Consider the following 12,629-nt stretch of genomic DNA (forward strand, 5'->3'; position numbering starts at 1 on the left):
CCCTCTATGTCCTTTTAAAGCCTAACTCTAAGAACAGCTGTTGAATGCTCAAAAACGCCAAGAATACACAGCCAGGGGTCACCATCAGCTGCAGAGCCCAGAGGCCTTTTTTTTTTTTTTCTTTTTGGAGAGGTTTTTGCTTATAGGGCACGTGCGCTCGCCAGACAGAGAGATAGAAAGTGAGAAATCACCCCCCAGGGGGGATGGCCACGCCGCAATCCCTTCTCCTCCATTCTCCTCTTGGGATCTTGGGCATGCATGCACACGCACCCCGCCTAAGTTTAAAGCCACCAGGTATGGGACTCGAACTGTGGTCGGCTACATGGGAGTCCAATGACATAGCCATTACGCTAACTGCTGGTCCCGAACCCAGACAGTCTTCATGCTGTGATCCACTCCTAGCCCCAGCCAGGATCATGGGCACCTGAGTACACAGGGAGATCCTGGAATGCAACAAGTTCCTGGGGCCTTCTCACATGGCCACAGCACTGCGGGGCTGTTGCCTCACTCCTGTGCCCCCTTAAGATTCATTCAGTGGCCAGCAGGTGGTGTGGCCGACCGCAGTTACAGCAGGTGGCATGGCGGACCGCAGTTCGAGTCCCAGACCTAGTGGCTTGCTTTCTCACTTTCCCTCTCTGCCTCTGGTGAGCATGTTTCCTATGGCAAACTTAGAAAATAATAATAATAAATAATAACTAATAAAATGAATTTTTTCTTTTTAAAGGGAGAAACTAGGCCAGCAGGTGGCATGGAGGTTAAGGCAATGGATCCCACGTGGGCTGACTGCACAGTTCAAGTCCTGGACTCGGCGGCTTGAAAATTACTCTGGGTGTGTGTGGGCATGCAACTCTAAAATTGGAAAACAATGGAAGAGAAGGGACTGTTGTGTGGTTATTTGTCCTAAGGGTGTGATTTCTCACTTTCTCTCTTTTTCTCGCTGATGAGTGCACTTGCCCTTTAGTAAAAATGAAAAAAAAAAAAGAGGGAAATCAGACAAACACATAAGAGAGGCCAAATGCCACATAAAGGCTGAGAGTGGAATGATACAGTGACGTCACAAGGAATACCAACGATTGCTGGCAATACCAGAAGCGATGAAGAGGCACGGAAGGTCTTTTAAAGTCTCTTGAGAGAGGGACCAGCATTGGTGTAATGGCTTTGTTGCTGGACTTCCACGTAGTTGACCGTGGTTCAAGTCCTGGACCCAGTAGCTTAAACTCACGCTAGGCACGTGTGCGTGCATGCCCAAGATCCCAAGAGGAGAATGGAGGAGAAGGGATTGCGGCGTGGCCATCCCCCAGGGGGTTGATTTCTCACTTTCTGTTTGTTTCTTTCTGGCGAGTGCATGCGCCCTATAGCAAAAACAAAACAAGAGTCCTGAGAGAAATCCATGCCCTGCCTTCACCTTGATTTCGGACTTCTAGTCTCCAGAACCGTGGGAGAATAAGCTTCAGTTGCTGTAGGATGCCAAGCGTGTGATCATTCATCATGGCAGTGCTAGGAAACTAACACAGTAACCATCCCCGATTCTTTGTCAGTTTACACCATTGTAAATTTCCAGCTGTGTGCAACTCTACCAAGCCACTTTCATTTAAGGAATAGTTTCCAGTTGCTAGGCTTCTTTTAATAACATAAGCGATAAACCTCTTTTATTTTAAAATTTTATTTATTAGTACTTTTTAATTTGACCAGAGAGAGATTGAGAGAAAGGGAAGATGAGAAAGCAAGCTGTCCAGTCTGGGACGCCAACCACGGTTGGCCATGTGGGAGTCCCTAGCCCTAACCACCATGCCACCTGGGGGCTGACACCCAAAAGAAAAATCCTGACTTAGAAAAATCCTATTGTGGGCCCAGCAGGTGGTGTGATAGCTAAGGTGGCTGGATCCTACATGGCTTACTATATGGTTTAAGTCCCGGACCTGGTGGCCTGAAAAACACACTGGGTACATGCATGTGCGTGCCCAAAATCCCAAGAGGAGAATGGAGGAGAAGGGATTGTGGCGTGGACATCCCCTCTGGGTGGTGGTCTCTTGCTTTCTGTCTCTCTGTCTCTCTCTTTCTGGCGAGCAAAAACCTTAAAAAAAAATAAAAAGTCCCTGGGCTGTGATTTAAAAATTTTTTTTTTAATATACTATTATCTCATGGAGGGACAACTTATATGAAGGTGAAACAACTGCTGGAAATACAATGCCACTGTTTTACAAAGGCCTCATCCTAGGATTATAAATCATTTCTACACGTTTTAACAACTTCAAAAGTGCGGCTGGGTTATACGGGAACAGGTTTTTCTTCTGCAAACGATCAAGGGCACCTTGCAGCTCTTGAAGACACTTGAGTGTCCTGGACAACACGCCGCCCTCAGAGATCAAATTATTTGGGGCGACTTCCCAATCGACGGAGAAGGATGTGTTGGAATCTTCTGGAACTCTAGGTCCTGACTGAGGCTCTTGGCAAAGTTCTTTTTCATCCTTACTTGTTCTGGTTGTGCTCGGAAGCTTTTGCATCGCTTCCTGGTGTAACGACGCTTGTCTGCTGTCTGCTGGACGCTCATCTGGGAGTTCCGCTTCAGAATCGCTCGAGCTGTCATAATCTACCAGGCCCCGAGAAGATCGGGGGGCAGACAGTCCACGAGGCTGTGCGGCGTGGGTTCCCTTGGACGTGGTGACCTGGTCCAGTGGTTCCAAAGACGCCTGAGAAGGCCAGGCCCGAGCCCGAGCATCTGTGTGATTGTCCAGACCTGTCAAATGAGGCGGTGGTGTCCGGCTAGAGCTTCTCTCTTGGCCAAGGGGCGTGACACGCCCACGGATATTCCTGCCACATTTAGATGAGGTGGCATCAAAGTCCCTGCAGGTGATGAAGAAATGATGCCAGTCTCTCTGGAGTAATTTTAAATATTTCACAAAATATTCCAGGAAACAGGTTTCTGATGAAATGAGAAAGTCAAGAAGAACAGAAGCATCGAAGCTAAGATTTTTTACAAAGAATAAGAAAATACAGTGAGGGCTATAGCCGTGTTCGTGCGTGTGATGGTTCCACGTTTCTTTTCCTTGGGGCGGATTTTCGGCAGCTTCACAGTCTCTGAAAATGAAAACAAAGAATTCAGATGAATGCTTTTTTTTTTTTTTTCTTTTTTTCCTATTTAGGTTTTTATCATAGGGAGCATGCACTTGCAGGAAAGACAGAGAAAGGGAGAGTGAGGACACCCCCCAGGGGGGATGGCCACGCCGTAATCCCTTCTCCTTTCTCCTCTTGGGATTTTCGGCATGCACACGCATGTACCTGGCGCGAGTTTCAAGCGGCCACGTCTGGGACTGGAATCATAGTCGATTGTATGGGAGTCCAGCACTGTATCCACTAGACCACCTGCTGGTCCCCCTTTTTTTTTCCTTTTAAAATTTGCCAGATGGCATGTATGTTTGCTGGAGACAGAGAAGGAAAGCAGAAAGCATGCCCCATGCCCCTGGGGGTATGGTCACACTGCAATCCTTTCTCCTCTCTCTTTCTTTCCTTATGGCATTTTGGGCACGCACACAAAAGCGCATGGTGTGTTTTCCTAGCTGCCATGTCTGGGACTCAAACTATGCAATCAGCCAGGTGGGATCCAGCTGCCTTAACCACCAGGCCCATGGGCTAGTCCCAGGTTGATGACTTTTTACAAAAGTGTTTTTGTTTTTGGAGGTTTTTGTTATAGGGCATGTGCGCTCATCAGAAAGACAGAGAGAGACAGAGAGACAGAAAGCGAGAAATCACCCCCCAGGGGGGATGGCCACGCTGCAATCCCTTCTCCTCCATTCTCCTCTCGGAATCTTGGGCACGCACGCATACGCACCCAGCGTGAGTTTTAAGCCAACGGGTCCGGGACATGAACCATGGTCGACTACATGGGAAGTCCAGCGACATAACCATTACGCTAACTGCTGGTCCCTACAAAAGTTTTAATATACTTCACATGCCACAAATTCACCCATTAGTCTACCTTTTAATCGATATATTACCTTAAGAGATAAACAACTTCAAAACCAACCTCCTTCGCCACGAACTCCACATAAATCTGACTCCATAAAACAAGTCCCCTCCCTTTGGCAGCTCTGGTCTTTGTCTGCAGAACAGAAGTCCCTTGTGGTCCTCTCTCCTGACATCAGAAGGCCTCACTCAGCCAGGTGACCAAGTTCACGTGGCCAGGCAGGGCTGGAGCTACACCTCTGTCCTCACCCTCCTCAATGGGTGGGCCCACGACCACAGTGGCCAATCAGAGTATCCCAGGCTCCCGGCCTGGCTCTGTCAATAACCTGCGACCCAGGAGGGCTAATCAGACCCCCACCCCCAGACTTCTGTTGGAGCTCTGAAAGATTCTTTTTATTTTATCTTTTTTGAGAGATTTTTTGCCTTAGCTCGCCAAAGAGAGAGACATACAGTGAGAGAGAAAGTGAGAAATCACCCCCGGGGGGGGGGGATGGCCATGCCACAATCCCTTCTCCTCATTCTCCTCCCGAGATCTTGGGGGTGCGCGCACACACTCACTCACACACACACACACACACACATACACACACACACGCCGGGTGTAATTTTGAAGCCACCAGGTCCGGGACTTGAACCACATTTGGTCCCTGTGGGAGTCCAGCAATGTAACTACTATGCCATCTGCTGGTCCCAAAAGATTATTAACTATAAGGCTGCTGGTGCCATGTCTGAGTGAATTCAGAGTCATGAGATAAAGAAAAAGTGAAATCACCGAAGACAGGATTTGAATTCCAATACGTAAGAATTATAGCTGATGTCTGCTTGCTCCTTTAGAAGTCCCAATTCCGAACCAGTAATTTATCTTCTCTTAAACTAGTTTGAGTTAGTTTCTATCATTTACAGTCAAAAATTCTTAACTAATACAAATACACACACACACACATACACATACATATACACACACATACACACATACATATGGACGCCCATACACATATACACATGCACATACACACATATACATGCACATACATACATATATACACACACATATCCACACACGCACACACACACACATATAAATACAGGGGGCAGATGGTGGCCTAGCAGTTAAACATGATGCTATGCCAGGCAGGCAATCCTATGAGAGAGTTCCTGGTTCAAGTCCAGAGACCTGAGTTTGATGAGTACACGTGTGTGCATAAATAAACTTAAAAGAAATATGTATGTCATGAGTACATGCCTCTCTAGACATACTGAAGTTGAGAAAGTGAGAAATTTATATGTAAGGTAAGATAAATTCAGAAGCTATTGGGGCCAGCCGGTGGAGTGGTGGTTGAGGTGCTGGATTTCCATATGGCCGACCATGGTGTGAGTCCCAGACCTGGAGACTTGCTTTCTCACTTTCTCTCTCTCTTTCTGTCTCTGGTGAATGCATGTATCCTATAGCAAATTTAAAATAATAATAATAATAATGAATAAAATTGAATAATTCTTTAAAAAAAAATTCAAAAGCTTTCTCTTTCCTGAAGAGTAAGAAGCCAACTCTGAGTAAAATCAAGAAATACTCTTTTTTTTTTTTTGGAGAGGTTTTTGCTATAGGGCGCGTGTGCTCACCAGAAAGACAGAGAGAGACAGAGAGACAGAAAGCAAGAAATCACCCCCCAGGGGGAATGGCCATGCCACAATCCCTTCTCCTCCATTCTCCTCTTGGGATCTTGGGCACACACGCACACGCGCCCGGGATGAGTTTAAGCCACTGGATCTGGGACTCGAACCGCGGTCGACTACGTGGGAGTCCAGCGACATAGCCATTACGCTAACTGCTGGTCCCAAGATATACTCTCACAGGGTCAGCAGGTGGCATGGAGATTATGGAGCTAGGTCCCACGTGGCTGACTACGCAGTTGGAATCCCAGACCCAGTGACTTGAAACACTACAGCTGGCGCATGTATGTGCGTGTCCAAAATCCCAAGAGGAGACTGGAGAAAGGACTGCAGCGTGGCCATCCCCCCAGGTGGTGATGTCTCATCCCCCCGCCCTCTCTGGCAAGTACATGCACCGTATAGCAAAACATACCAAAAAAAATAAAAAAGTTACACTCTTACAGGCATGAACACTTTCAGACCGAATTTGTATTTGGCCACTTGATGAACCTAACTCAAATCACATGCAGGAATGTTATGTTGTTGATTAGGACCTTTTGGAAGTCAGCCCCAAATGCTTACGGTCCTGAAAGCAGCCAAGTGCCAGAATACAAGGGAGCCCTGGCAGCAAGATACTATCCCGCCGGTCATTAGGGAGAACTCCCTTCCTCCCAGGCCAAGAAAGAAGTGGAAACAGAGCGAGGACGTCAGGGATTCGAGGAAGCAGAAGCAGAAACGGGGTGAGGGTCATCCGTTACGAACTTCATAACCAATTACAGATATTTGCCACAAGGACATGTTATCCCAAGTATAACTGCTGCGATAAAGCAGAAGTAGAATTGATATAAAATGTCATTAGTACGGTGAATATGTTTATGTCTTCAATTTGCTTATTATGCTCTGTAGACATACTTGTTTTTTTTTAAAGAAGGTTTTTGCCATAAGGCACACACGCTTGCCAGAGAGAGAGACAGAGACAGTGAGAGAGAAAGCAAGAAATCACCTCCCCCTGCCAGGGTGGAAGACCATGATATAATCCCTTCTCCCCCCTGTTCCTCCTGGGATTCTGGGCATGCATGCCCCAAATCCTGAGAAGAGCAGGGAGGAGAATGGATTTCAGCATGGCCATCCCTCTGGGGGGATGATTTCTTTTTTTTTTTTAGAGAGGTTTTTGCTATAGGGCGTGTATGCTCGCCAGACAGACAGACAGAGACAGACAGAAAGCGAGAAATCACCCCCCAGGGGGGATGGCCACGCCGCAATCCCTTCTCCTCCATTCTCTTCTCGGGATCTTTGGCACGCATGCACACGCGCCTGGTGTGTGTTTTAAGCCACCAGGTCCGGGACGCGAACCACGGTCGACTACATGGGAGTCCAGTGACATAGCCATTATGCTAACTGCTGGTCCCTGGGGGGATGATTTCTAACTGTCCTTTTCTCTCTGTCTTGCACAGCAAAGGCATGTGCCTGATGGCTACATAAATAAATACGTAAATAAATTTAAAAAGGCCCTGGGTCCCACATGGCCGACTCCATAGTTTGGGTCTAACACCCCGCTGCTTGAAAAACACACCGGGCGCGTATGTGTGCGTGCCCGAAATCCAGAGAGGAGGAGAAAGGACTGCAGTGTGGCCATCATCCCTGAGGGGTGATTTGTCACTTTCCCTCTCTGCCTCTCTCTGGCAAGCACATGCGCCCTATAGCAAAAATAAGATAAGGTAAGATAAGATAAGATTAAGATAAGATAAAAACACTGACCGGGTCACCTTGAGGTAGATGTGCAAAGACGCTCTGGCGGCCTCCAGCATGTCGTCGTCCTGTTCTATGAAGACCCTGGAGAGCCATTCACACGGATGGTATTCTTGCAGAGGGGGCTGAAGGTGAGGCTTTAAGAAGGTCAGTAACTCAGACATGAACCTCTGTAAATCAACTTCAAAACACGCACGTTTCAAAGTGCAGGCAACGGTTTAGGAACACGTCGGTAAGACATTCTCTGTACAGTCCTCCAGCACGTAACGGTGGGGGTAAGCTCTGGGTCATGTATCGTTAAGGGAGTCTGCTGGGATCAGTAAATGGTGCAATGGTTACAGCGCTGGACTCTCATATGACCGATGGTGGTTCGAGTCCTGGACCCGGCAGCTTAAAACTCACACCGGGCGCGTGTACGTGCGTGCCCAAGATCCCGAGAGGAGAATGGAGAAGGGATTGTGGCGTGGCCATCCCCACCCCGGGGGAAACATCACAAAGTGTATTTACCCAAACCTAGATGGTTTCCTGGTAAAGTGGAGAGAGTCAAAAAAAGACAGTGAGGGGGAAAGTGAGAAATCACCCCCTAGGGAGATTACCATGCCACAATCCCTTCTCCTCCATTCTCCCTTGGGATTTTGGGTGTGTACACACACATACACATACACACACATACACAAAAGCACACCTGATGTGATTTTCAAGCCCCTGGGTCCAGGCTTTGAACCACAGTTGACCATGTGTGAGTTCCGCACCTTAACCTGCCGGCCCAACTAGTATACTCTATTTTTATTTTTTTAACTTTTTGGAGAGGTTTTTGCTATAAGGCATGTGCCCTTCACAGAAAGACAGAGAGAGAGAGACAGAAAGCGAGAAGTCACCCCCACAGGGGGGGTGGCCGCGCTGCAATCCCTTCTCCTCCATTCTCCTCTCAGGATCTTGGGCACGCACGCACACATGCCCGGCAGGAGTTTAAGTCACCGGGTCCGAGACTTGAACCACGGTCAACTACATGCATGGGAGTCCAATAATGTAGCCATTACGCCAACTGCTGGTCTCATTCTTCTCATTCTTTTTTTTTAAATTACTTTTTTAGAGAGATTTTTGCTATAGGGTGTGTGCACTTGCCAGAGAGAGAGACAGAGACGGAGAGACAGAAAGCGAGAAAGCTCTCCCAGGGGAATGGCCACGCTGTGATCCCGTCTCCTCTAGTCCACTATAGGGATTTTGGGTATGCACACTCATGTGCCTGGTGTGAGTTTGAAGTCACCACGTCTGGGACTTGAACTACAGTTGACTATGCGAGAGTCCAGTGATGTAGTCATCATGCCACCTGCTGGTCCCTCTTTTTTAAAAAAATTCAATTTGTTATTATTATTATTTTTTTAATTTGACAAGAGAGAGAGAGAAAGGGAAAGTGAGAAAGCAACTTACCAGGTCCAGGACTCGAACCCTAAGTGGCCATGTGTGAGTCCAGCGCCTTTACTCACCACACCACACCACCTGCAGGCACCCCCACAACTCTTAGAGGACCAAAGCTGTGTGAGGGCCACTGCTGAGCAAAATGGCATCATGCAACACAAGCTTGTATATAAATTTAAGCGTGTCTAAAGCAATTCACAATGCATTATTAAAGTCACACTCTGGGGGCCGGCAGGTGGCGTGATGGTTAAAGGGGATGGGTTCCCACATGGCCAATCATGGTTCAAGTCCCAGACCTGGCAGCTTCCTTTCTCACTTTCTCTCTCTCTGTCCCACCCTGGTCAAACTGAAATAAATAAATGATTAAATAAAGTTAAATAAAACAATTCTTAAAAAAAAAAATTCATACTTTGAAAAAAGACCTGTTAGTGCTTATCCCTGTCTTACAAATAAGAAAACTGAGGCTCAGAGAGAAAAAGGAACTCACCCAAGAGCAAACATTGAAAATGTATGTCCAGGGGCCAACAGGTGGCATAGGGTTTAAGGCACTGGACTCCCATGTGGCCGATCGCAGTTTGAGTCCTGGAGCTGCTGGCTTGAAAATCTCGCTAGGTACTTGTGCGTGCTGCTCAAAATCCTAGGAGGAGAATGGGGGAGAAGGGACTGTGGTGCGGCCATCCCCCCGGGGGGTGATTTCTCGCTTTCTAGCGCTCCTCAGCGAGCGCATGCGCCCTATGGCAAAACCTATCAATCACTCAAACATATAGCCACAACCGTCACATAACTCTCCGAGAAATGAGAGCTATGTGGCTTCCTGTAAAAGCGTATCAATAAATAAAAAACAGAGACGACTTTACTGGGTGCCATAGCTGCCTATTACTAAAGACAAGAACACAATCAGACCAAAAAAGAAAAATTGCTTTCAAAATACCGGAAGAAAAACAGTTTGCTTAAAGCATTAAAAGAAAATACTATTATTGAGTCAGCAGGTGGTGTTGACATTAAGGGGGCTGGATCCCTCATGGCGGACTGCATGGTTCAAGTCCTGGACCTGGAGGCTGGAAAATGATGCCAGACGCGTGTGCGTGCCTAAAATCCCAAGAGGAGAATGGAGGAGAAGGGACTGTGGGGTGGCCATCCCCCCTGGGGGGTGATTTCTTACAATTTCTTACTTTCCCTCCCCGCGTGTGGATGCACCCTATAGCAAAACAACTAAAAAAAAGAGAAAGAGGAAAGAAGAATCCATCGCTAAGCACAAAACCCGGGATCAGCAGATGGTGTAATGGTTATACTGCTGGAGTCCCACATAGTCAACCACAGTTCGAGTTCCGGACCCGGTGGTTTAAACTCACACCAGGCACGTGTGCGTGCATGCCTAAAATCCCAAGAGGAGAATGGAGAAGGGACTGTGGTGTGGCCATACCCCCTTGGGGGTGATTTCTCACTCTCTGGCTCTGTCTCTCTGTGTCTCTGGTGACCGCATTTGCCCCATAGCAAAAATCTGTCTTAAACAAACAAACAAAAGAAAAAACAAAAAACTCCCCGGAAATCCAAAAAGGTTTTCAGGAGTTTTAACTGCAATGGAAGACTGAGTTAAATAACAGTGCCACCTAGTGTTGCAATGTATAACTGCACAGAACTGTAACTTGGAAAGTTATTAAAAGCTGAAGAATAACCAAAGCAATTCAGGGAAACCACTGCTTACAATTGGGACTTTTCAATGAATCTGTACGCTGCCTATTTAAAGATGTTTACTGTTTATTTCTTTTTTCTTTTTGTTTTGCAAAGGTTTTTGCTATAGGACGCATGCGCTCACCAGACAGACAGAGATACTTTCTAATGAGAAATCACCCTCCAGGGGGGATGGCCATGCCGCAATCCCTTCTCCTCCATTCTCCTCTCGGGATCTTGGGCACGCACGCACACGCGCCCGGCATGAGTTTTAAGCCACCAGGCCCAGGACTCAAACCACGGTCGACTACGTGGGAGTCCAGCGACATAACCACTATGCTAACTGCTGGTCCCAAAAGATGTTTACTATTTATTTCTCAAGTGAAGTGAGGACCTGTCTTCCTCAATACCAATAATCATTCTCTGCACAGCTTTTTTTGGAACTGCTGAGTGAATATCCTGAATATGCCACCACTGCATCACACACACCTCAATTCCATTTCTAACTGTAACCTGTCCACCGTAACACGCATACTACTGGAAGGTAATAGGAATAAAACACAAGTATTTGACTAGGAATTTCCTATCACTTACTTCAAAGCAACTTTTTCTTTAACCTAAGTCATTTCGTTTCCACCGCAAAAATTCACCTTCAGGACCAGCAGGTGGCTTGGTAGTTTAGTCACTAGATTCCCACATGACCAACTTTGGGGTTCGAATCCCAGACCTGGCAGCTTGCTTTCTCACTTTCTCTCTCTCTCTCTGGTGAGTACATGTGCCCTGCAGCAAATTAAAAAATACAAATAATATATAAATAAAATTCAATAAATTCTGTTTTTTTGAGAGAGAGAGAATTTTTACTCTAGGGCATGTATGCTTACTGGATAGACAGAGAGAGACAGGAAGCAAAAAATCACCCCCCCAAGGGGGATAGCCATGCTGCAAGCCCTTCTGCAATCTCCTCTAGGGATTTTGGATGTGCACACATGTGCGCCCAAGCCACCAGATCTGGTACTTGAACCATGGTCAGCTATCCGGGAGTTAAGCGACATAACCATTATGCCATCACTGGTCCCTCAATAAATTCTTAAAAAAGAAAAATTCAATTTAACCTCCAAAAAGTTGACCTTATTTCCTAAGAAAATTCCAGATCTCTCTCCTTTTCCTGGGGAAGAAAATGAATAAACTATGAACTAAGAAAATATATAGCTTATATTAGTAGAACTTTTCATGGTCCTGAGATTTGAACATTAGGAATAAATAACTTTAAGTCAAGAATTATACATTACTTGGCATTAAAAAAAAAAAAAGGAATTTGGAGAATTACCTTTCATTTCATTTGCTGAAGTACAATTTTGAAACTTGATTTCTAAGGATTTCATTATAACTAAGCTCGCGGCTCTAAGGATCACGTGGTCTGGACCCGAGACAAGTTCGTGTCCCGGCTGAACTTCACAGCCTCCAAAGTAGGAAGGTCTTTCATCGACAGACAGAGTCTTCAGCAACCCCAAATTCACAGCGTGCAAAACGGCATCCGCTAAAGTCAACGTGTCTGCGTCTAAGTGACGGTCAGGTGGCAGCGAGGCAGGCAGAGATCCCCGACAGAGGTCTTCACCCATTTTCCAGAGAAGGCACTTTTTGAGAAATATAATGAACTTCCTTTTCACAAAAGCCTGAACGGGCCAGGTGATAACATTGAGCAAGTAAGACGGTTTCAAAAATAGAATCCTCTGGCAGGTGAAATGTAACTTCAGGTGGATTCTAGAGGCTAGGAGAAGTTCGAGCAAATCCAGGGAACATATGAAGGTGTTTGTTATTTTAGAAGTCTCTTGGCAGTTTGCAAAATGCTGAGAAAATAAGGAGTTGTAAAATGCTTGCAAAGCAGAGTCAAAGGGAGTCAGGAACTGCTTTAGAATTTCTGCAAAGATAAAAACAGTCATTCACGATAGAAAAAAAAAAATCAGTTTCTTAAAACACAATTTTACAATTCCATTATTATACATTTCGTTGTACAAGATGAAAAAATAAGATCTGGAATGCTACCCCTAACTTAAATGACAACACAGAGATGAACAGCTAAAAACCACTGTTAAGGGACCAGCAGTTAGCGTAATGGCTATGTCGCTGGACTCCCATGTAGTCGACTGCGGTTCGAGTCCCAGATCCAGTGGCTTAAACTC

General features: G+C 46.2%; 1 protein-coding gene across 2 annotated transcripts in view; it reads right to left on the reverse strand.

Moving 5' to 3' along the window:
• Window positions 1-2,077: 2,077 nt before the first annotated feature.
• Window positions 2,078-12,629, reverse strand: part of LINS1 (lines homolog 1) — a 26,680-nt gene continuing 16,128 nt past the window's right edge. For both annotated transcript variants that reach the window (XM_027776151.1, XM_006159495.3), the window contains 3 exons: window positions 11,777-12,367; window positions 7,369-7,540; window positions 2,078-3,078 (listed from right to left, as the gene is read on the reverse strand). In XM_027776151.1, the coding sequence (XP_027631952.1) occupies window positions 2,199-3,078; window positions 7,369-7,540; window positions 11,777-12,367 (1,643 nt within the window). In that variant the 3' untranslated portion in view covers window positions 2,078-2,198. The remainder of the gene's footprint in view (window positions 3,079-7,368; window positions 7,541-11,776; window positions 12,368-12,629) is intronic.

The sequence above is a fragment of the Tupaia chinensis genome, unplaced genomic scaffold (genome assembly GCF_000334495.1).
Source record: "Tupaia chinensis unplaced genomic scaffold, TupChi_1.0 Scaffold000632_1, whole genome shotgun sequence".
Lineage (NCBI taxonomy): Eukaryota > Metazoa > Chordata > Mammalia > Scandentia > Tupaiidae > Tupaia > Tupaia belangeri.